The sequence below is a fragment of the Nilaparvata lugens genome, chromosome 3 (genome assembly GCF_014356525.2).
Source record: "Nilaparvata lugens isolate BPH chromosome 3, ASM1435652v1, whole genome shotgun sequence".
Classification (NCBI taxonomy): Eukaryota; Metazoa; Arthropoda; class Insecta; order Hemiptera; family Delphacidae; genus Nilaparvata; species Nilaparvata lugens.
The window spans coordinates 67,183,787-67,206,869 of NC_052506.1; the positions used below are offsets into that span (position 1 = coordinate 67,183,787).

At 38.8% G+C, this 23,083-nt stretch overlaps 1 protein-coding gene across 1 annotated transcript; it reads left to right on the forward strand.

Annotated features, from left to right (window-relative positions):
- The first annotated feature begins 18,635 nt into the window (after positions 1–18,635).
- LOC120350272 lies at positions 18,636–19,385 on the forward strand. Its single transcript, XM_039422867.1, has one exon. The coding sequence runs from the start codon at positions 18,636–18,638 to the stop codon at positions 19,383–19,385; it is 750 nt and encodes a 249-aa protein (XP_039278801.1).
- The last annotated feature ends 3,698 nt before the right edge of the window (positions 19,386–23,083 follow it).

The window sequence follows — 23,083 nt, forward strand, 5'->3', positions numbered from 1 at the left end:
GCCCATTGAATAGAGTAAAGTCAACAAACCGAGACTGAATGGCAAGCATGCTGGCCAACTTCCAAAACGAATAGAAACCAAAAGAACAAGAAGAAGTATTTTTAATTATTTCTGATAGGCCCAAGTTGTACAAGCACTAATGCCGCGGCGTTTTTAGCATCGCGTTAACTGGACAATGGTACTTCCATAGTGCGCGCCAACAACGCTTTGTACAACTTGGTTCAGCGTTGCCGTGCCGCGGCATTAACGCTCGTACAAACATGAGCCTTGGAATATTAAATTACGCTTAATCTGGGAGAATCAACAGATTCTAAAACAAAATCAATCCTCAATCCTATTATATTAAGCGAGCAATTTCTGTATATATTTTTATATTTATCTTATTATTTTTATATCTCGTTATTTATGTCCAACGGATCTCGAAAACGGCTCTAACGATTTTCACGAAATTTGGAACCTAGTAGGTTTATGATATAAAAATTCGATTGCACTAGGTATTATTCCTGGGAAAACTCGCTGAAGGAGTGCGTCTGTGGAAAATCAAAATATCTCATACCCGAAATTCATAAACTGACGTATAGCCAGCTGTAAAATATTAACTCGACCTAAAAGATAAAGAAACCTTGAAGTTGGGTTTTCGTTTGTGCGTAAATGCTGTCGTCGACCACGACAGAGTGAGAATCTCACATTGGGTAGATTTCAATTTGTCTAAATAACCTAAAAGATTCTGTTCAATTATGTTGACTTTAGTAATACTTTTACTTCATCGGTCTTCTCAGCAGTCCTGTGGCTGAAGGAGTCATCATGATTATAAGGATTATCTCCTGCGTATGTAGGTGTGTTCATCTACATATTCATTTATGTAGTAGTATGGCCGGTCAGACAAATATCCTCTGAGCTGTTTTATGAAAACTCTATTTCTTGTGATTGATTTCAGGTTTTCAGGTAGCAAGTTGTAGAAAAAAGACCCTGCATATGTTGGGGATCTGCTATATTTTCTTAGTCGGTGTTGAGGTAGATTTAGGTTGTGTTGGTTTCGCAGGTTGTAACTGTGAAGATCCGATCTCAGTGTGGAATTTGTGTTCCTTGCTTGCACCATTGATTCCAAAATATAGAGCGATATGGCTGTCAGGATTTTGCTGCTCTTGAATAGGTCTCTGCAGTGCTCAATCCTATCCACTCCTTGTACTGTTCTTATTGCTCTTTTCTGGATTCTCAGTATTCTTTCAAGGTTTGTTTGTGCTGTTGAACCCCATGCCACAATGCCATAACGAAGGTGCGATGCGAATAGTGAGTGATAGGCAATAAAGGCAGTGCCTTCATCTGAGATGTGTTGTATTCTTCGGATCACATAGGCTGCTAAGGATAATTCTTACTAAGGTGGTCTATATATTATGGTGCTGCCATGTCAGGTGGCTGTCTATTAGTATGCCAAGGAATTTTGTGGAACTTTTTGTCATTATGTTGTCATCTATATGTTCCGTTTCTGCCTGCGCTATTTCCTGTAGGTGTGAATTTTATGTGCACTGTTTTGTTTTTGTTCATAGTTGGTTGTAGTCTATTGCATATTGAGGTTACTTCCTCTATTGTCGGTTCGATTATATTTGTCATTGGTGTGGTCTTCTTAGACGGGACAAGTATTGTGGTGTCATCCGCAAACAAGATGCATTTTTTCTCACTCTGTAGTTCCTTTGGAAAATTATTTAGGTACACCAGGAAGAGCAGAGGGCCCAGTATGGACCCTGGGGTACACCTCTGGTCACTGGGCGAAGTGAAGATTTGTTGGTAGTGGTGAAGTTGTTATGGTGGTCAATCTCCACATACGGTAGTCTTTTTGATACGTAGTTCTCGATCCATTTAAATGCCTTATACTCAATTTTCAACTTTTTCAATTTTAATTTATGTTCTAATGGGGGTCTTGAGTTTATACTTTCAAATGGCAATATGTTGATATTATTAGAAATTGTTTATTCTTGGATAATAAACACAAATAATTAAAAGTTATATGATCAGCTATTTTAGCACACTTGAAATTTGGACAATATGCATGTCATCAAAAAAGTTATTTTTTACTTTCCTTGTCCTATTACCATAGGTAAGGAAAGTATTGCTTTCCGAAAAAAATTAAGGTAGCCCAATTTCAAAATTGCTATACGTTTCAAGGTCCCCTGAGTCCAAAAAAGTGGTTTTTGGGTATTGGTCTGTATGTGTGTGTGTGTGTGTGTGTGTGTGTATGAGTGTATGTGCGTCTGTGTACACGATATCTCATCTCCCAATTGACGGAATGACTTGAAATTTGGACTTAAGGTCCTTACACTATAAGGATCCGACACGAACAATTTCCATCAAATGCAATTCAAGATGGCGGCTAAAATGGCGAAAATGTCAAAAACAGGGTTTTTCGCGATTTTCTCAAAAACGGCTCCAACGATTTTGATCAAATTCATAACTAGTCATTGATAAGCTCTATCAACTGCCACAAGTCTCATTTCTGTAAAAATTTCAGGAGCACTGCACCATCTATGCAAAGTTTGATTTTAGATTTCCAGTTATCATGCTTCAGATACAATTTAAACAAAAAAAATCAATAGGAAAAGATTAAGCATGAAAATCTCTACAATCAATGTTCAGGAACATTTTCACCTAAAATTGAAAATAAGCTCGAAATTAGGATTATTCAATTGCAAACTGTTGGCAACTATTGATTCTATTAAATCATTCACTATGAAGAGATAGCAGACTTTGTGTTTCTCCAGCGTTATTGTCCTGTCACCAGCTGGCTCAGATCTTAGAAAAGTGGACTTGAGATGCGCGGGAACACTAGCGTCAGTTGATCAATTTTCATAACGGCAAGGAAAGTTGTGTGAGTGCACCACACCAGATTTTTCTTTTTATCCTTCAACCATAAAACTTTTTTAGCAGATGCACTCAGATATTGGGTATCGAGGGCTCTTTAAGCCGGCTCCAGACATGCGGCATTCGGCGAACACCTAGCATACTCGCCGAATCACGAGTAGTGTGGATGGATGTTTGGTATTCGGCAAGCAGTGAACATTCGTGCTCGTTGTTTTCCCGGTCGGTGTGGGAATTTTGAACTCATCAAAGTGGACGAATGTTCATGTAAAATGTACATACCATCTATATAATAAGAGAGAGTAGGGTTGTGTTTGTTTGTTCGCATCAAAACATGTCAACTTGAGGATTGCATACCGGAAAAACGGGAATGATATAGATCTCCAAATTTTGCACATAAATTCTAAAAATATCAATCTCGTGCACCTGGAAGCCCAAATTTTAATTTTCCTTCTACATTTTTCAGAATTAATGTTTAAATTTCATTAATGGTACATTCGATTTCATTGAAAAATCACCAAATCATATGGTCGAAATTAAAAAAGGAACATCTGTTACTATATTGCTTTCTACCTGAAAAACATAGTTTTGAAACTTCGTTTTCCTGATTTAGGCCTACACGTGGCATAAATTTATTATTAATTTTTCAGCTAGAACAATTTTTGAGACAAATGCTAAATAAACGTCTACAGTTTCATCAATGCTGTATCGGCAATATGAAAACGCATGCAGTTAATATGTCTTTCAATGGAGGTGTTATTTACATAAAGAAATTTTATTCTTCAATTTTTATTTAATTAAAATTTCAAAATTATTCGAGCCCTGATAGAATGACTGACTCACTGTACATAGGCCTATTTTGAATTCTAGATTTCATTTCGTCAAGTTTTAAGAAAGACCCTTGCGAAGCACGGGTTACCTTCTAGTATGTTAATAAATCTCTTCTTCTCTTCTCTATAATATAATATATACTTATAAAAGGCTAAGCCCCGACAGACTGAAATCACACCACAGCCCAAACTACTGAGCCTAAAAACTTGAAATTTTGCACGATTGTTTATGGTAGCCTGAAAGCATCCACTAAGAAAGGATTTTCAGAAATTTGCCCCCCTAAGGGAGCTGGGGCCCCCCCAAAATTTTGTACTTTTTAACCGCTCATTGCACAGCAAAGTCATGAGGAACTTTTTTGTTCAGCTTCGAAAAAAAATTAGATCAATGCAGAAAAATTTTGATCAGGAGCACAGTGGGGTCTAGGAGAGGGCATTTTTCGAAAATTTTGATGTAAAATCACACTACAGCTAAAACTAATTGTCCTACAGACTTGAAACTTTGCACAAATATTCTTCAAACATGCTAGACGCGCACTAAGAACGGATTTTGAGATATTTTGCTTCTAAGGTTTTCAAAGGATGAAAAAGGATCCTATTAAGTAAGGTTATGAACATGGTAAGGTGAGTGCCATATGGAAATGAGATAATTTATTTATTGACATGTGATATTCTAACATATGTTGTAATCATTGGAAATAACAAAATAATATGATAGAAATTCAAAAAAGAATCTGTTCTATTATTGCTTTCTACCTGATTCCACTCAAACTCATAATATTGTTGTGATAATTGATAGATATGTTTAATAGCCTAATATTATTATTATTGATATAATAAAAGTATTGTTTTAATAATTAATTATTATCATTAATATAATAATAGTATTGTTTTGGTAATCAATAAATATTTTTATTTTCACAAACTCTGTATAATTTAATGGTGAATGTGAATCAGCTGCAGCAAAGAAATTATCTCAAAAACATATGTTTAGGAAAACCATAGTTTTGAGCGTCGTTTTCCTGATGCAATGTTTAAGCCCACACGTGGCATGTATGATTAATTTTTCAGCTAGAACAGTTTTTTGAGACTGCTAAATAAACGTCTACAGTTTTATCAATGCTGTATCGGCAATATGAAAACGCATGCAGTTAATATGTCTTTAGATAAAGGTGTTGATATCTACATGATAATTATTCTCTACCATTTTTATTTAATTAAAATTTCAAAATTATTCAAGCCTTGATAGAATGATTGACTCACTGTACAGTCAGTCGAAAATTTTAATATTGAAATGAGGGGTATTTTGTCAAGTTTTAAAGTAGATCCTTGCGAAGCACGGGTTCTTGCTAGTAGAACTATAATCTAGAGATACTACCTCTTCGAAACAGATGGTTAAAATTGGTAACTAATATTAATACCCAGTCCAATTTTGTAAGGTTGGCATTAAGTTGAGGAAGGTTTCTAAATAACAAGATTTGAGTTCTGTCACTTTATTATCATAACTAATAATAACTTTTAGTTGAGTTATTTTTGGTAAATTGAATAAAATAATCTGCATATTCATGTAGGGGAATGATGCATCACGTCTGAATACTAACTTGAAATTTTGCAGGAAGATCCTTAATTTACTAATTTATTATACAATGAATAATAATACATTTTATTATCATTAATATACAAATAAGCAATCTAATCAATAAAATGTACACAATATTCAGAAATACAATTTATGAAATTTATTACAAATATAAATAAATTGCATTTTTTCGGAAATTAACCCACTCAACTATGGGAAACCCATGTTCTAGAGCAGGTGTAATAGTAATACATTAAGTTTAGAGTGGGGGTGCCAATAACCCCTGAGAATGTGAGCTTACATATTGTTCGAAATTTATGTTTTTCATATTATGCCTTCCAGTTGTTGTGATCCAGTTTTTGATGGCGGATTTAAATTTTCTTGAGTTCATTCCTATTATCTTGATGTGCACAGGTAGTAGATTGTGGAGTTTTGGTGCTAGGTGGTTGAAGTGTTGTTGATATGTTGCCTTCCTTGCAACGTTCGTGATGAGAAGGCTTCTATTCCTTGTGTTATGACAATGGTTTCTGTTTTGAAAGCTTTCTGGGTTTTTGTGTGGTCTGCAAATAATTTCTATGGAGTAGAGTTGTCTTGCATCAATCACACCAAACGCATTATAAAGCTTGTCTGACGGATAAAGAGGTGGCTTCTGCTTGATGATTTTGATTATTAGTTTTTGCACTTTTATAAGGGGGTCGAGGTGAACATAGTTTGTTCCTCCCCATCCTACAATTTTATAGGTATGCAAAAACTGAACTAATAATGTGTTTGTCCATCAGTTCACCATATTTTCTATTGAAATATGGCTATCCAGTCTCGCCACGGGGAGGCCGGCAAACATAGAGACCATCTATTTACATATTTATAACTGTGATGAGTTTTGTTTTGGCAGGTCACCTAGCCTACTGTCATGTCATTGTACATCGGGGAGTTTTGATTTGACAGGTCCCCTAGCCTACTGCCATGTCATTGTACATCGGGAAGTTTTGTTTTGGCAGGTCCCCTAGCCTACAGACTGCCATGTCATTGTACATCGGGAAGTTTTGTTTTGCTGTCCCTAGCCTACTGCCATCCAAAGATCCTCATAAAATTACTTTAGAACTTCTTTGTAGACAACGTTTGAAGTTTTGTTGTCAGGTGCCAAGAATACCAAACTCTCAGGACTGCTGACCTGCGAGCAAGCTACATAGAGTTGCCCATGTGAAAAACAGTCTTCTCTCAAATCTATGCCAGCAATTTTGAGAGTTTGTCCTTGAGACTTATTGATGGTCATAGCAAAGCTCAACTTCACTGGAAACTGGAGCCTTTTGAAGGGAATCTGGTAGTCAGATGGAATCAGAGGCACTCTAGGAATGAAGGCAGACTCCCCTGTTGCACAGCCTGTGAAAACTGTTGCCTCTATAATTTTTTGTGTAGGGCTGTTATCTGAAGCCTAGTCCCATTACACAATTTTGGTGGGTTTAAATTTCGCAGCAATATTATAGGAGCTCCAATTTTTAAATGTAGGCTATGGGATGGCAAACCGGGTGGTTCCAAGGTGTTCAGGAACTCTATGGGGAAATGAACTGCATGGTCATTTTCCAAGACAGAATCAATTGACTTGTATTCCATTTCAATGTTGTCAAAAGATTTCAAAATCATCTCATTAATTTCAAACACCTTGTCATTATGTGGGCTGAGAATGGCTCTCTCACGTAACCATTCCATAGGCTTGTCTCTAATATTTTCAACATCTGGATAAATCTTTGTCATGAGAACTGGTAAATTTGTTACAACAGAACCCAAATTTTCCTCAAGTATTACTTTCCCATCTGATTCTGGGAAGTTACCATCCCCTAATGAGAGGAGTGATGACGAAAATGATTGGCTGATGCATTGTCTCCTAGAAAAACTCTCATGTTTGTACTCAGGGGCATTTTACTTACATATGGCCACAATGGAGAGGATTTGACACATGCTTGGACTTCATCTGCTCTGGTCCCTCTGGGAATAATTGGAAGAGTTTGACGGAAATCACCAGCCAATAAAACTGTGACTCCTCCCATGATATCATTATTGCCTCTGATATCCTTAAGGGTTCGGTCGAGTGCCTCAAATGCTCTTTTGTGAGCCATTGTACTCTCATCCCACACAATCAATTTACAATCTCTCATTACCTTAGCCATGTTACTTTGTTTTGAAATGTTACAAAATGTTACATGTGGGCGTATTTGTTTGTAAGAGATTCAAAGGCAGTTTTAGAGCAGAATGTGCTGTTCTGCCTCCTTCCAACAAAGTAGCAGCAATTCCTGAAGATGCTATTGCTATAGCAATGGATCTCGAACTTCTTATTTTAGCCAATACCAAATTTATTATAAACGTTTTACCAGTACCACCTGGAGCATCCAAAACGAAGACTTTACTTCTGTCTGAAGCAATGCTATCAATTACAGACTCATAGACTGCTTGCTGGTTTTAGGTCAACCTTTTTTCATTTTTCTCAACAAAAGAAGTAAGCTCAGCAGTGTTGTAGTCCAATTCCCTCATATACTCTGGGTTTTCTACAATATTTTCAGTTCGTGTTGGCTGAGGAAGGTTGAATTGTTGCAGGTTGTGACCTCCAAGTCTCAACAGGGCATCTTCAATCAAGATCAGACATTGATTACAGGCCTCAACAGATACTTCATTATTTTCTGGGAAGTATTTTTCCAGCCTGTGTAGAATATCCTTGCTGAAATGAAGCTTGAACTCGTCCCATAGTTTAGCAGGATCAGATACCTGACAAAACACCAACATGACAACAAACAGCTCTCTAAGCTTCTGTGGAGATTCAGAAACTGTAGCCTCCTGCAATGTTTGAACCCATTGTTTGTCATCTTCTAGCAAACCACGTGTTTTACAGGCAAGCTGGAAGGATGGGTAGAGAACACCATCTACAGTCTTCAAATCAGAAAATAATGTCGGTCCATGTACTACATGAAGTAACATGCGGAGGTAGTAGCATTCAGTGTTGTTTGGGTGGACAGTGTAAACTCTTCCAAGTGCAGAATCTTTTTTTATTCCTGGCCATCCTTCTATTGATTCACCTTTCTTCCTTCTAGTGAATTTTCCATTAGCCCATACATAATATGATGGTACATCAACATAAAGAAGACTCTGAGCGAAGTCATCTGTTTGACAGAGTTTTTAAAATTCCATGAGAGTGGTGCTTGGAGGGTTTGAAACTTTATCTGCAATATTATCAGCAGTGAAATATACACGTTGACCATTTTCAAGATGCACAGCCAAATGAACAACAGGTGGATACCTTTCATATATGGGGAAGCCAAAAATTCTCCATACAGCCTCCGAACTGCTAATATATCTTCCACTTTCATACATAGATACTTCATCATGTGCATTTGTCAAAGTGAATGCAGCCTGATCACTTCCTTTGTTTATGTACTTGCAAACATATTTAATGGATTTCACTGAGCTGCAAAACTCAATGTTGATATGTCCATTGAAAACACGAAGAAGAATAGGGTTGTATGGGACCACCCAACGGTTGTCAACAGGAGTCCCATTAATTTCAACTGTTTTTCCACCATCAGCAGTTGATCGCTGTCGATATTGTGGGTAGCCATCTTCACCTGTTTGGGTCTCTTTCAGAGTTGGCCTTGGATATCTCTTGCTATATGATCCATTTTTCATGCAAGGGGAACTTCGATTAAAGCTTCCTCAGGGTCCATGTATCATATTTTTCTTGACTATCTCATGAAGCAGTGGGTTAGTGTCAGGATCAGGTATTTCAGCATGTATTACTTTATCAATATCATTTGGAGAGATCCTTTGCTGAAGCCAAAGTAAAATATGAATGTGAGGTAATCCTCTTTTTTGCCACTCCACTGAATACATGTAACACTTGACTTTTCCAAACAAACATCCTTTAATCAGAAGTGACATGAACTTTTTGACTTTCAAGTGAAAAACTCTAGCTATCAAGTCATGCCGGTCATGTGGCTTCTGTCCTTGGAATAGCTGCTCCTGAATTTCGGTCCATTTGGGATTACAAGTGAATGTAATAAATAAGTCAGGGCAACCATAATATCTCACATAGGTAAGAGCATCTTGAGTGCGCTCATGCATATATCGAGGACCTCCAGTAAATGATGAAGGAAGTATCACCATCTGTCCAAGATCTGATGCAACAGCATCCTGTCCTCCAACAGCATCCTGCAAATGGATATAGCTTTCTGCTCTCAACTTTTTCTGATTAAAACGAATGAAATTTAATCGTTCAGTTTCAATCTTGGCATACATGTCTACCAAGTACTGGCTAAAAAGAGCACGGAAAAAAAGAATGTGATTGTTTCCCCCAACCTCATCATAATTCGATGGGCATAGAAACTGGATGCAGAAACCTTCTTCTCAAGAGGTTTTTTTGAGACAGGATCACACTGATAGATACAAATTTGATAGCCATCTTCACCATAGCAAAAGAGTAGTGGGTATTGCAATGTGTCATAGGCCCTGTGCAGTTCACTTATTCGTTGTAACTTGTTGTTGTTACTTTGTAGTACAATGTCTCTTCTTTCAAATTGTTGTCCAACCATGACTACAGCTACTTCATTAGCAACTGGACAGTTAAAACGACCAACATGAGCATCCATTGGTTTTCTATCAGCATGAATTACCACCTCAAAATTATCTCCTGATGGCATTCGTTTAATAGTGGACTTCAATTCCCTGATATAGGCATTACTCCTGTGCAACATAGTTTGAAGCTGTTCCACCAATGACTGCTTCACCTCAGGGAAATTCTTGCATCTCAAATCAACCTCTGTATTGTCTTCACCGACAGAAAAGATTTGAAGGAATTTGGCCTCTTCTGGTTTTGATGGGATCAAACTACCTATCCTGTGGTACACTTGGCCTTGTACTTTGAAAGTTGGCATGAAATTTACTTCTGAAACTTGTTTTGCTCCAAATGAGGTCATTTGAAAACAGCCATTGTATTTTCTGACTCTGTCGATGAAATGTTTATGTTCAGGATGGTCGCCTGTAATAAGACTGTTCAATGGCTCTTGTAACGGCAAAAGTGTAGGAAGTTGCACTTTACCAGAACTACAACACATCCCTGCTGATTCATCTTTTCACTTTAGCCCTTGGCAAAACTTGCAGACATTTGTCATTCGCCCTAGTAGAACTGAATTTTCACATTCGTAATTAATTTAATTCAGAATTGTAATCAAATCCAGAATCTTCTATTTTTTTCCAAATCCGTTGATGTCTTGAACTTGTCTTTTCTCCAGCTGAATTATTTTCAGCAGATGATTTTTGACTGGCATTCGACTTATTTCTTCTAAAAGTTTGTGAGGCCTCTTCTAATTGTTTTTTCCTAGTGGCATCAGTAAATGTTGCCCTACTTTTACCTTTTTGGGGGGGAGTTGAAGGCTCTGAGTGTATAGAAGTGTGAAATAAATGGTCATCAACATCCTCAAGTACAGTCACATTGCAATTGTTTTGAAACTTGACTGAAGAACAGTCGTTCTCAGATTGAAGATTACTCAAGGCATTATTGGTGGCAGGTTGTTGTGTATATGGCACATACACATCAAAATGACCTTGTGTTAATTCCCCCATAAATTTCAACCTTCTCACTTTGGGTGCATTTCCATATGTATGATTCCCAGTATTAATACAATTTATATACACTTCAAATTGAAAAGGATATATATCTTTAGCCACTTCCAACTCAAATGAAGTCCCATATGTGTAGGGCATGGACATGGTTGGAATGTATTCCTCCAAACTTTGGTAAGGCTGACACTCTTGGTTCATGGAGTAAATGTGCAGCCTTTCCCAGTTGGTAGAAGCATGTGTAACAATCTCAGCACGCACCCTACGGGAATGAGAAATACATCCATACATAGCATATGATAATGCTGAAAAAAGACAGGCTCCATCACCAGGAATACTATGAACTCTATGAGGGATCGGTAAGCCATTAATTTCAATCATTTCCACATCTTCCATTTCGGGAGAAATCGTTTCGCTACAACAGTTCACTACAGCTAGAGAATCTTCATTTGACTTATTTTTCTTGTTAATTTTTGAGGCCTCTTTCAACTGTTTTTTCCTAGTTGCATTGGTAAATCTTTTCCTATTCTTAAGTTTTTTTTCCTAGTTGAAGGCTTTGAGTTCATTGATGACTGAAAAAATTGGTCATCAACATCCATCAGTACATTTGAATTGGAAGGAGCTGGTAAGTCATTGACTTCGAGTTCAATCACTTCCATTATGTTAAAAATACGTATTAAATAAATCCGCTAGTTATGGGTTGAATAAAGGAATTACTTACTCTTTTTAGCCTATATTCATCCACTCACCAACTTGCAGAAAACTTACAAAATACAGACTGAAATATTGTAAACAAAATGGTATTAACAAACTCTAATCATGTGTTATGTTATGAACCCAGAATATGTGATTCCAGTTGAGCCAGTTCATTCCAGTTGAAAATTTTCCTCTGAGCTCACATACAAAAAGTAGACAACTGAGAAGAATTCTCTCCAATTTCATCACTTGTATAACATTTTCTATATATCCTCACAACCAACTTACAATTACTTGAAAAACACTGAAAAAACAATCACTATAAAAATACGATCACTGACAATAAGAATAACACAGTTTTAAAACAATAATATATCAAATCCGGAAATGCGCAAATTTTCGTTACAGCTGTAGTAATTGTTGAGCGTTGTGAGGAGGGAACGCAGCTACCGAAGATCCCCGAAAGTTGCCGAGAACGCGCGAAGCCTGAATACATAGCAGCTACCGGAAACCCCCGACAGTAGCCGAGAACGCACGAAGCCTGAATACATCGTAGCTACCGAAGACCCCCGACAGTAGCCGAGAGCGCGCGAAGTCTGAATACATCCCAGCAGCCGGTTGCGATCGATGGGATCGATCCTTTCTTTGTTTCTTTGTAATTTTATTCTTAGAGGCAAAATACCTTGAAATACATTCTTAGTAGGTATGAAGGATATTTGTGAAAAATTTCAAGTTTCTAGGCCAAGCAGATGGGCTGTAATGTGATTTTAAATGAAAAATTTTGAAAGATTCCCCCCCCCTGGACACCCTATTAACCCAGTTGGAATTTTTCTGCCTAGATCTAAGTTTTTTAGGTAGTTGAACAAAAAGGTATTTTATGATTTTCGATAACCATTGTTATTTTACTAAAAGATAGGATAAGTTGAATAGTTTCCCTTTCAGAGGGAGTTTCGACAACCCACAAAACTCATTTTCCATTTGAGGAAATATCGAAAAGGTGCATAAGATCTTATTTTTTGTTCAGCTAGCCAAAATACCCCTCATTTCAATATTAAAATTTTCGACTGACTGTACAGTGAGTCAATCATTCTATCATGGCTCGAATAATTTTGGAATTGTAATTAAATAAAAATGGTAGAGAATAATTAATTCATGTGAGTATCAACACCTTTATTTAAAGACATATCAACTGCATGCGTTTTCATATTGCCGATACAGCATTGATAAAACTGTAGACTCAAAAAACTGTTCTAGCTGAAAAATTAATAATCCATGCCACGTGTAGGCCTATACATTGCATCAGGAGAACGAAGTTCAAAACTATGGTTTTCCTAAACATATGTTTTTGAGATAATTTCTTTGATGCAGCTGTTTCACATTCACCATATATACAGAGTTTGTGAAAAAAATTTATTGATTACCAAAACAATGCTATTATTATATTAATAATAATCGATTATCAAAACAATACTATTATCATATTAATATTAATAATAATAATATTATAATAACATATTTATCAATTATCAGAACAATATTATTGAGGTTGAGTGGAATCAGGTAGAAAGCAATAATAGAACAGATGTTCTTTTTTGAATTTCTATCATATTATTTTGTTATTTCCAATGATTACAACATATGTTAGAATATCACATGTCAATAAATAAATTATCTAATTTCCATAATATGGCACTCACCTTACCATGTTCATAACCTTACTTAATAGGATCCTTTTTCATCCTTTGAAACCCTTAGAGACAAAATATCTCAAAATCCGTTCTTAGTGCGCGTCTAGCATGTTTGAAGGATATTTGTGCAAATTCTTAAGTTTGTAGGACAATTAGTTTGAGCTGTAGTGTGATTTTACATCAAAATTTTCGAAAAATGCCCTCTCCTGAACCCCCCTGTGTTCCTGATCGAAATTTTTCTGCAAAGATCTAATTTTTTTCGTAGCTGAACAAAAAAGTTCCTCATGACTTTGCTGTGCAATAATCGGTTAAAAAGTACAAAATTTTGGGGGGGCCTCAGCTCCCTCAAGGGGGGCAAATTTCTGAAAATCCTTTCTTAGTGGATGTTTTCAGGCTACCATAAACAATCGTGCAAAATTTCAAGTTTTTAGGCTCAGTAGTTTGGACTGTGGTGTGATTTCAGTCTGTCGGGGCTTAGCCTTTTATAAGTATAGAGAAGAAGAGAACAAGAGATTTAACAGGTTTGGGCAGTTGTAGAAAGAATTTTGTTGTATGTAATTCGCGCGTAATGCTTCTTTATCACTCATGCAGTGCTCTTACATGAATAGCTATTCTGGCCCAAAAACCTCCTATTTTCGGTTCATTTTCCAGTTTCAGCTATTTCCGCCAAATTCAGTAATCGGACAGAAAAATTCGGCCTTTTTTATATTATAGAATTCTGAATAAAATGAGATTATTCTCAACTATCTATTTTCAATGAGTATGAGTTAAGGTTAAGGAATGGAGGTATGGTGTTCACAGACATACACGAGCAAAAGAAAGATCAACATACACACACACACACACAGACCAATACCCAAAAATCATGTTTTTGGACTCAGGGGACCTTGAAACGTATAGGAATCTTGGATTTTAATATTGAATTTGAATTTTTTCTCCTTTTTTAGTTGCTGTAAATGGAAGAATATGATCCTAATGTAAGATTCAATCATTAAAAAAATCAAGAAATCGAAGATACTTTCCTCATATCAAAGGTCTAGGAAGCTCTGTGATGGAAAACAGTGATTCGAAAAGAATTCAAGGCAATTGAGCTTGTAGAGAATGGAATCGTCTACAATTTGGAATCAGTCATGAGTTCCTATTATGTATCATAGGTTACACTAGGTGTATGGGCCAAGCCATTTGAATCGACCGCGCTCACCCATGGCCATCTAGCATGCCACTACCATCAGCCACTCTAAGATCGCTTAGTTCTATAATTATGTAGTTGGCACTGTTCTCCCTGTTTTTCCCCCGCCTTTTTGCTTCCCAGTCCTCTTCCGTTTGTAATCGTTGCTTGAGGAAGTTTGGTGCCCTGATGCTTCACGGTTGTTTCTCTCTTTAAAGAAGTTAATAAATGTGTTACCGACAACTCGTCGTTTTTCTTGAATATTGCGTGATGTGAGATGATGTAATCTACAGCGGAATCAGCGATTTTCAAGTGACCTAAGTCACGATACTCATGCATGAAGTCAGAGTATTTGGTTTCAAGTTCATCAGATTGACTCAGATTTTTCAGTAATCCTAACTGATTGTAGTATGCCTTACTGCGGTTATTGCACAGAGCGGGAGCGCCAGGTTTGAAAGGCAGTGCCACAACATACCTTCCTTCAGAGGTGCGATAAGTAGTGGATTGGTACAGTTTCTCACACAACTCGTCTTCGGGTGATGACTCTTTTCGAACGGGGATGGCCTCTTCGGTTTCCCAAAATTTGTTCATGATGGTGTTGAGCTGTGCTTCCTGTGCAAACATAGTGCAAATGAGCTGCATTTTGTTGAGTGGTGCGGGCGAGTCCTCAATATTCAATCTACCACTTAAAACGTAACCAAAGATTGTGGCAAAGGCGGCAGGGTTACCAGGAATAATGGAATTTTCTGCGGATATAAAGATGTTGGAGTATAAATCAGCACCAATCAGTAGGTCGATTTCAGCAGGCTCATCAAAATTAGGATCAGCGAGGTTCAGATGTGCAAACGAATTCTTTAGTGCGGGGTGAAGCAGAAAGACAGGAAGATTGCCAGCAATTTGATCTAATACAAGAGCTTCGGTAGAAAGAGCAATATCAAATTGAGGTTCAGACAATATTCTTAACTGCACAATGCCTTTGACAGATGTCCTTTTTTCAGAGATTTCATTCAGTTGGATTTGAGCGGGCACAACAACTAAACCCATTGCGGTGGCAGCTCGGGTGGTGATAATGGAGCGCATGGAACCAGAGTCCAACACAGCATGCAACAAGAAGGGTTGATTGTATTGGTTCAAGACTGTAATGACAGCGGTTCCAAGTAAAGCAGAAGCATGTACGGCCTTCACCTGAGTGCAACCACTAAAAGTATGTGGTATAGAAGATAGAGAACTGTTTGTTACATATTGTGCACTGGAGGCAGGGCTTGAACTTATGGGCGGAGATGCACAACTGTTGACTGGCGGCGAACTAGGAGGCAGATTAGAGCTGATAGCCAGGTTTGGTGCGCTGCTAGAAGGTGCATGATAAGAGCTTACTGGCGGTTGCGGTGGGGCAGTGGCAAAAGTCGGCACAGGTAGCGGGCTGAAACCAGGAGGAGGCAGATGGTGCGCGGCGTTTTGGCTAGTACCGGTATGTGGGCGTCCATATTGATTTGGTGCTTGGTGCGGTTCAGCAAACCGATGTTCAGAGCGTTGTTCTTTAAAAAGTAATGATTGAAGATTATTAGCATTATTGCACAGAAGCGTATGATGGTGATTAGAGGGGCAGTTCTTGCAGCAAATCGTTGAGTTGCAATTTGCTTTCAGGTGAGACCCTAGGCAAACAAAGCACCTTTTGTGTTGCTTCACAATTTGATTGCGTTTGGATACTGATTCTCTTTTGAAAATGTCGCATCTATACAATTGATGTCCTTCTGAACAAAGAACACAAATGCCACCACTGATTGGATACCCAGTCCTAGTTGAAGAGAAGGGCTGCTTTCTCTGTTGATAATTACTTGTGCTAGGTTCAGCTTTAACAGAAATGGGATCTACATATTCAATCCTGTCGCTAATTACTTGTTCATATTTGCGGGTTAGTGCGGTCACTTCCAGAGATTTTTCTTGACTAGCTACAAAACTCAATAAACGGTCAAAGGTGGGAACTTGATCATCTGGTATAGATTCTTCAAATTTTGTGCGGACAGAAAGCGGTAATTTGCAAATGCACATCATGGTAATCAAAAAATCAGCTTGGTTCAGGTTCATGTTAAATAGCGATCGTTTGGCTGAGTTGAGCTCGATAGAAAATTTTTTCAAAGTTTCAGCCAGAGTAGTAGAAGGAACAAAGGTATCAAATTTATTATATAAACTATATGCTTGATACCGGATAAATATTCAAAAAATTCGAGTTGTTTTCAACGCATCTAGCAAAGACGCCAATGGGCTCTCACTTAACGATGTGTTGCTGCCTGGAGCTAAACTTCAAACAAACATAGTCCAAGTGTTAACCCGCTTTCATTCATACAGCTTTGTCATCCTTGCAGACTGCAAACAAATGTACAGACAAATCTTGCTGAGACCTGAAGACCGCCAGCATCAACATATATTTTGGAAACCCACCCACCAAGAAAAAATTCAAGAATTTGAACTGGAGTATCTTCTAGCGCGTATCTCGCTCAGCATACTCTGCAACAATTAGTGGAGGACGAAGGTGAAGCTTTCCCACTTGCCAGTCAAGTACTGAAGTCGCAAACGTATGTCGATGACATACTTGGCGGAAGCAATGACCTGAATACCGCACATTCACTTATCAAAGAACTCAATGAGTTATTGTCACTCGCCTCCTTCGAATTGAGGAAATGGAATTCCAACACACCTGAGTTGATTGAGCATATGTCGCCCGAATATTTGAGCAATCAGGAATGCCTGTTTGATGATACTGCAACCACCAAAGTCCTTGATATTGTGTATAGTCCGCTTGCCGATGATTTCCAATATTTCATCTCTGCCTTTTCTGAAAAAAGCATGAAAAGAACAATACTCGCCTTCATTGCACGAATTTATGACCCACTGGGATGGCTATCACCGCTTATTCTACTGTTAAAGTTATTCATGCGCACTCTGTGGTCTGAACGCCTTGGATGGGATGATGAAATTCCTGCACCACTATTAACTCATTGGAAATCCTTGGTTACCGCTATCAACCAGTTACACCAGATTCGCATACCAAGACTGTTAGCTTGCTCCCATTCCTCAATTAGACTGTTGGGATTTGCTGATGCTTCAGAGAAAGGATATGCCGCCTGCTTGTACCTTCATGAAGAAGTTGAAAACCGCTTTATTGATTGTTGTCTTATTGCCGCCAAGAGTCATGTTGCGCCCCTCAAAACCCTATAATCCCTCGATTGGAATTGAAAGGCTGTCTCTTGTGAGCACAACTTGTATCTGTCATTTTACCAACTCTATCAGAATACAACCTGCTGGAAATTCGTCTCTACACTGATTCCAAAACCACCTTGGACTGGATCAATACACCTACTTACAAACTGCAGATTTTTGTTGCTAATCATGTACAGCAAATCACTCAATTAGTGAAACCCGAACTATTCAATCATGTGTCCTCGCTTAACAACTGTGCTGATATTGCTTCTCATGGACTACTGCCAACTGAACTCGTTTCCTGCCATACTTGGTGGCATGCTTCTGCCGCATTTCAATGCCTCACTGTTGATTTTCCTGTGTCTAATCACATTGTCAGTGAAACAATACCTGAGATGAAGTCAAACCCGCTGTATATTCTTGCAACTACCCAAGATGAACTGCTAGCAAACCCGCTATACGCCGGTTGTGAACGTGTATCCAAATTTGGAAAATTATGCCGAATTTTTGTGTATATACTACGCTTCATTAACAGAATCAAGATCGCCCACCGTGACTATAGTAACAAATTAATTCAAAAATTCTGTGATTGTGAACCGCATCCTGTTACTATTGATGTTGTTGCCTCTGAAACGGAGATTGCAAGAAGGCTCATTATACAAGTCGTGCAAAAGGTCAAATTTCAGAAGGAAATAAATGAGTTAAACTCAGGAAAATGCCCCAAACATTTATTGACTCTGCAGCCTTATATTGATCATGAGAATTTGATCCGCCTATCTGGTTGTCTGGAGTATGCGCCTATTTCCAGTGAAACTAAAAATTCGTTATTGTTACCAAAAAATGAACATGTTTCTACTCTCATTATTAGACAACAGCATCTCTTGAGCTGTCATGCTGGTCCCCGCACCACCCATTCTGCAGTATGCCAACAATATTGGATATTATCAGCTCGTAATCAGGTACGTCGTGTCATACACCAATGCATCATCTGCAACCGATTTTGCTGCTCAAATTTGCAACAATGCATGGCCCTGCTACCTGCCGAACGGGTCACCATCAACAAACCATTCAATGTGACTGGCTTGGACTTTGCTGGACCTTTTATCTGCAAGACATCTGTGCTAAAACGTGTGCAAACTACAAAAGGATATTTGTGCATATTTGTGTGTTTTGCCACAAAAGCCACTCATCTTGAATTTCTGTCTTCTATGTCGGTCAACCACTTTATCGCCGCACTACAACGATTCATTGCCCGACGAGGTACGCCTCATACGCTATGCTCTGACAATGCCAAAACTTTTGTATCCGCCGCTAGAAAAATGCATGAATTGGCCAAGCTTTTGGAATCACTACCCTCTGATGTCACTTGTTTTCTGTCCAACCATGGCATAAATTGGAAATTCATCCCTCCTTACGCACCCCACCATGGAGGCCTGTGGGAAGCTGCCATCAAATCCGCTAAAACACTGTTGTATCGCTGTATTGGAGACAAGGCTCTCACATATGAAGAATTTGACACAATATTCACCCGCATAGAAAACATTTTGAACAGCCGACCGCTAACTGAACTGTCTTCACAGCCCACAGAAGCCGCTTCTGTTCTAACACCTGGCCATTTCCTAGTAGGTGGACCCCTGACCGCACCACTGCAACCGATAGAGACTAAAGAAATACTATCAACTCGCCGTTGGAGACATTGCAACAAAATGATGCAATTCTTCTGGAGCCAATGGTCAAAAGAATATCTATGCACACTAATGAACCGCACAAAATGAAAGGTTACTGGAAGAAACTTACAGATTGATGATTTGGTTGTAGTCAAATCAATCAACACCTCGCCGCTAAGCTGGCCGCTAGGCAGAATTGTAGCGCTGCACCCTGGCAAAGATGGACTTGTCAGAATAGCGACAATCAAATGCACCTCTGGTAATATTGTGAGAGACCTAAGTAAAATTCACCGCCTCATTTAGAACTATCTCTAACTATGTTATTGTAAATAGTTTGGTTTTACCCACACAACCTGTGACTGTCCACGTCGCTTCATTATCGCCGCCTTGTGTTATTTACTCTGCGGCAACATCCTGATGACCGCACCACTGTTTGCTGCTTTGCTCCACTTAGCTGTTTTGATGACCGCACCTCTATTGACGCTTCGCTCCATTTCTATGACCGCACCACAGTTCATGTCTACACTCATTCCACAACTTGTGCTGTGCCGCCCCGCTTGTCTTCACATCACGCTCCCGTGTTCACACCACATCGCTCTGGACTTCTCCACTCACTGTATTCAAGACTGCAGACCATCGCCATCTAGATATTGCCGACCGCCCTGCCACAATGTATAGTGTTTGTTGCTGCTTCATCCGATTTAAAAACTGTTCGTTTTTGGGGGGGAGTATGTATGGGCCAAGCCATTTGAATCGACTGCGCTCACCCACGGCCATCTAGCATGCCACTACCATCAGCCGCTCTAAGATCGCTTAGTTCTATAATTATGTAGTTGGCACTGTTCTCCCTGTTTTTCCCCCGCCTTTTTGCTTCCCAGTCCTCTTCCGTTTGTAATCGTTGCTTGAGGAAGTTTGGTGCCCTGACGCTTCACGGTTGTTTCTCTCTTTAAAGAAGTTAATAAATGTGTTACCGCTTCGCTTGTTTGAATTTAAACTACTACCGCGACTAGTTAGGAAAAGTTATTGTTTGAGCACTCCACTAAATATCTAGAGTTGGATCTTCTTTGTGTAATCTCTTCGCCACAACATGGGCCCATGTATTCATCTTCGCCAGTGCAAGTGAATCCTGATTATCTGTACGTGTTGCCGCCTACCAGAACGAGGAGACCGCTCTTACAGTCCACTGTGAACCCGCCCTACCCAAACAAGACGCTTTTAAAGGTAACAATTTTATTTTCTGAGCTACTAAGTAACGTGTTTAGATGCCAACCTCATTGGCTCTAACAGTAGGTAGTATCACTCTTGATTAACAGAAAAATCACCAAAAAATTAGAAAACTGAATTCGCTATTTTTAAAATTGGCTGCAACCTTCTAATCATACTGGAATCGAAAGTATTCTTCATTGTAGTGGAAAAGAAAATTTACTTTTCCACATCCACATTTTGAAATTTTATCCGAAGTATTTCATAAGATATGGTACACAGCTTTGAATATGGAAATTGATGATTTTTTAGTGAATTGAAATACTGGATAAAGTACACTCAAGAATTAATTGTCTATTTTTTTATCGAATTTCACTTATGATGAATGATTTTGAACCGCCTTGATGTGCCGAGAAGAATGAGCTTTGGTACATTGAGATCTGATCATTGTGTCAAAAGTTATGATTGTTTGAAATTTTTGTTCTTGAGGAGTCCTTATGCGCGCCTCTCCACTAAATTAAGAGCATCTAAAGGTGCGTACAGATATACGCGCCGCAAACATGAGCAATTCACTTTTAATCAGCTGACTATATCTGTATTTTACAGAAACGGTAAGATACAGTTATAAAAAGCTTGGCATCAGCTGATTAAAAGTGAATTGCTCATGTTCGTGGCGCGTATATCTATACGCACCTTAAGGGGTGATTCTCATAGAACATGATCTAATGAACTTATATCATGGTGCGAGATCTGGATGTGATGAGTATAGAGTTGCTAATGATGAAGGTAAAAATTGGGTGTTTTCCAAAATACAATGATCATTGTTGTCAGATTTACCTGGAAATCCATATGGATAGAGGACCTGTAGAGTACAAAATTATCTTGAACTACGGTGTACATTTAAATGGTAACTATCGGATGATAATGATATTGTAGTTCAATAACTAAGATCATATAAATTGATTTCTTCTTAAAATTCTACTTAATTTTGAAAATATTGTAACTCAGTACTCATTGAAGATAGAAATTTCGATTTATTAGGAATTTCATAATCTGAATAAAAGGCAGTAGCAAATTTTTCTGATCGATTACAGGATTTGGCGGAAATAACAAAAAACTGGAAAATGAACCGAAAAGACGAGGTTTTTGGTCCACTCTGTATCTAGCACAAGGGGAATTTTCCATGGAATACTTTGTTCTGGATTTCTCTAATGTATCCAAAAAATATATTTAAAAAATCAGAACTACAATATAAAATGCAAGCAGTGTTGTGTATAGTGACTAGACTACTACTGTAGTTGCAGAAATAAGAAGTATCACCTTGGCATTTAAATGAACAAATTCAAAACTCCAATCAATTTCAACAAATGAAGCTCTCAAATGCTGCCTTCGATTAAAAACTTCAAAAATGTTCCGTGTGGTGGGGGTAGTCGAACGGGGGGGGCTGGACGACCTCCACAACCCCCCCCTCCACAGGTCAGGGACCTGGATCCGCGCCTGACCTCAAGGATCAAAATTTCAAACACTTATAATTTTTGACACCTAAAAACTCATGTTCAATCACTTTTCCATCTCATAGAACTGCCAAGACCGTATATGAGGAAAGTATCAACAATTTCAGGATTTTTTTCAACAATCAAATCTTACTTTGCAAACATATTTTTTCATGAATCGTTTACAGCAAATGAAAGAGAAAATTCAATCTTACATTTCAAGATCAAGTAATTATTGTTTTTATAATAACGGGATACCGAGATACACATAGCTTTGAATATAGAAATTGGCAATTTTTTGTGTATTCTGAGTAGATTTTTGCCCACACTGTTTTCTATCAGAATTCCCAGTGTCGCTCTGGTCCGGCTAGACTCAGTCGGCGTCTGGGGTGGGCCGCAGCAGAGGACGGGATGCTTGGTGTGGTGTCCGTCAACCACCCCCATTCGAGTCGGGGGTTGTAACAGGCCTTGAGTGCCTTATTAAAATGATTCCCTCTTTTAGGAAAGAGTGGCCGTGCTTTCGCACTGCCTAACAGGGTTGGGCGTGGAGAGCCGGGAGTAGGAACAGTCTGGTTTTCTCTGAGAATACGATCTCTGGAACAGGAAAAATGTTCCCGATCTTTGCTGGATGACCTCTTGCTATTCCGCCTGAGGCTAGCAGGCTAGAGGGGCCCTAGAACCGGGCGTCGCTGGAGGTCACCGAGTCCAACACCTTGGTCACCGGCTGTTTCTAGCGGTCAAGATCGAGATCTCCGGGACGGGAAAGGCGTTCCCAGTCCCTACTAGAGGTCCTCTTGCTATTCCACTTGGATTCAGCAAGATAGAAGGGCCCCTGGAACCGAGCATCACTAGTGGTCACCGAGTCCAACACCTCGGTCACCGGCTGTTTCTGGCTCTCAGGATCATGATCTCTGGGACGGGAAAGGTGTTCTGAATCCCTTTTCGAGGTTCTTTTGCTGTTCCACTTGGAATTAGCAAGATAGAAGGGCCCTGGAACCGGGCGTCGCTGGAAGTCACCGAGTCCAACACCTCGGTTACCGGCTGTTTCCATCTGTCAGGATCGAGATCTCCGGGACGGGAAAGGTAATCCCAATCCTTACTTGAGGTCCT

Excerpts from the sequence above, each read along its gene's own strand:
- LOC120350272 (XM_039422867.1), top strand. The coding sequence starts at position 18,636 with ATGGCCCTGCTACCTGCCGAACGGGTCACCATCAACAAACCATTCAAT.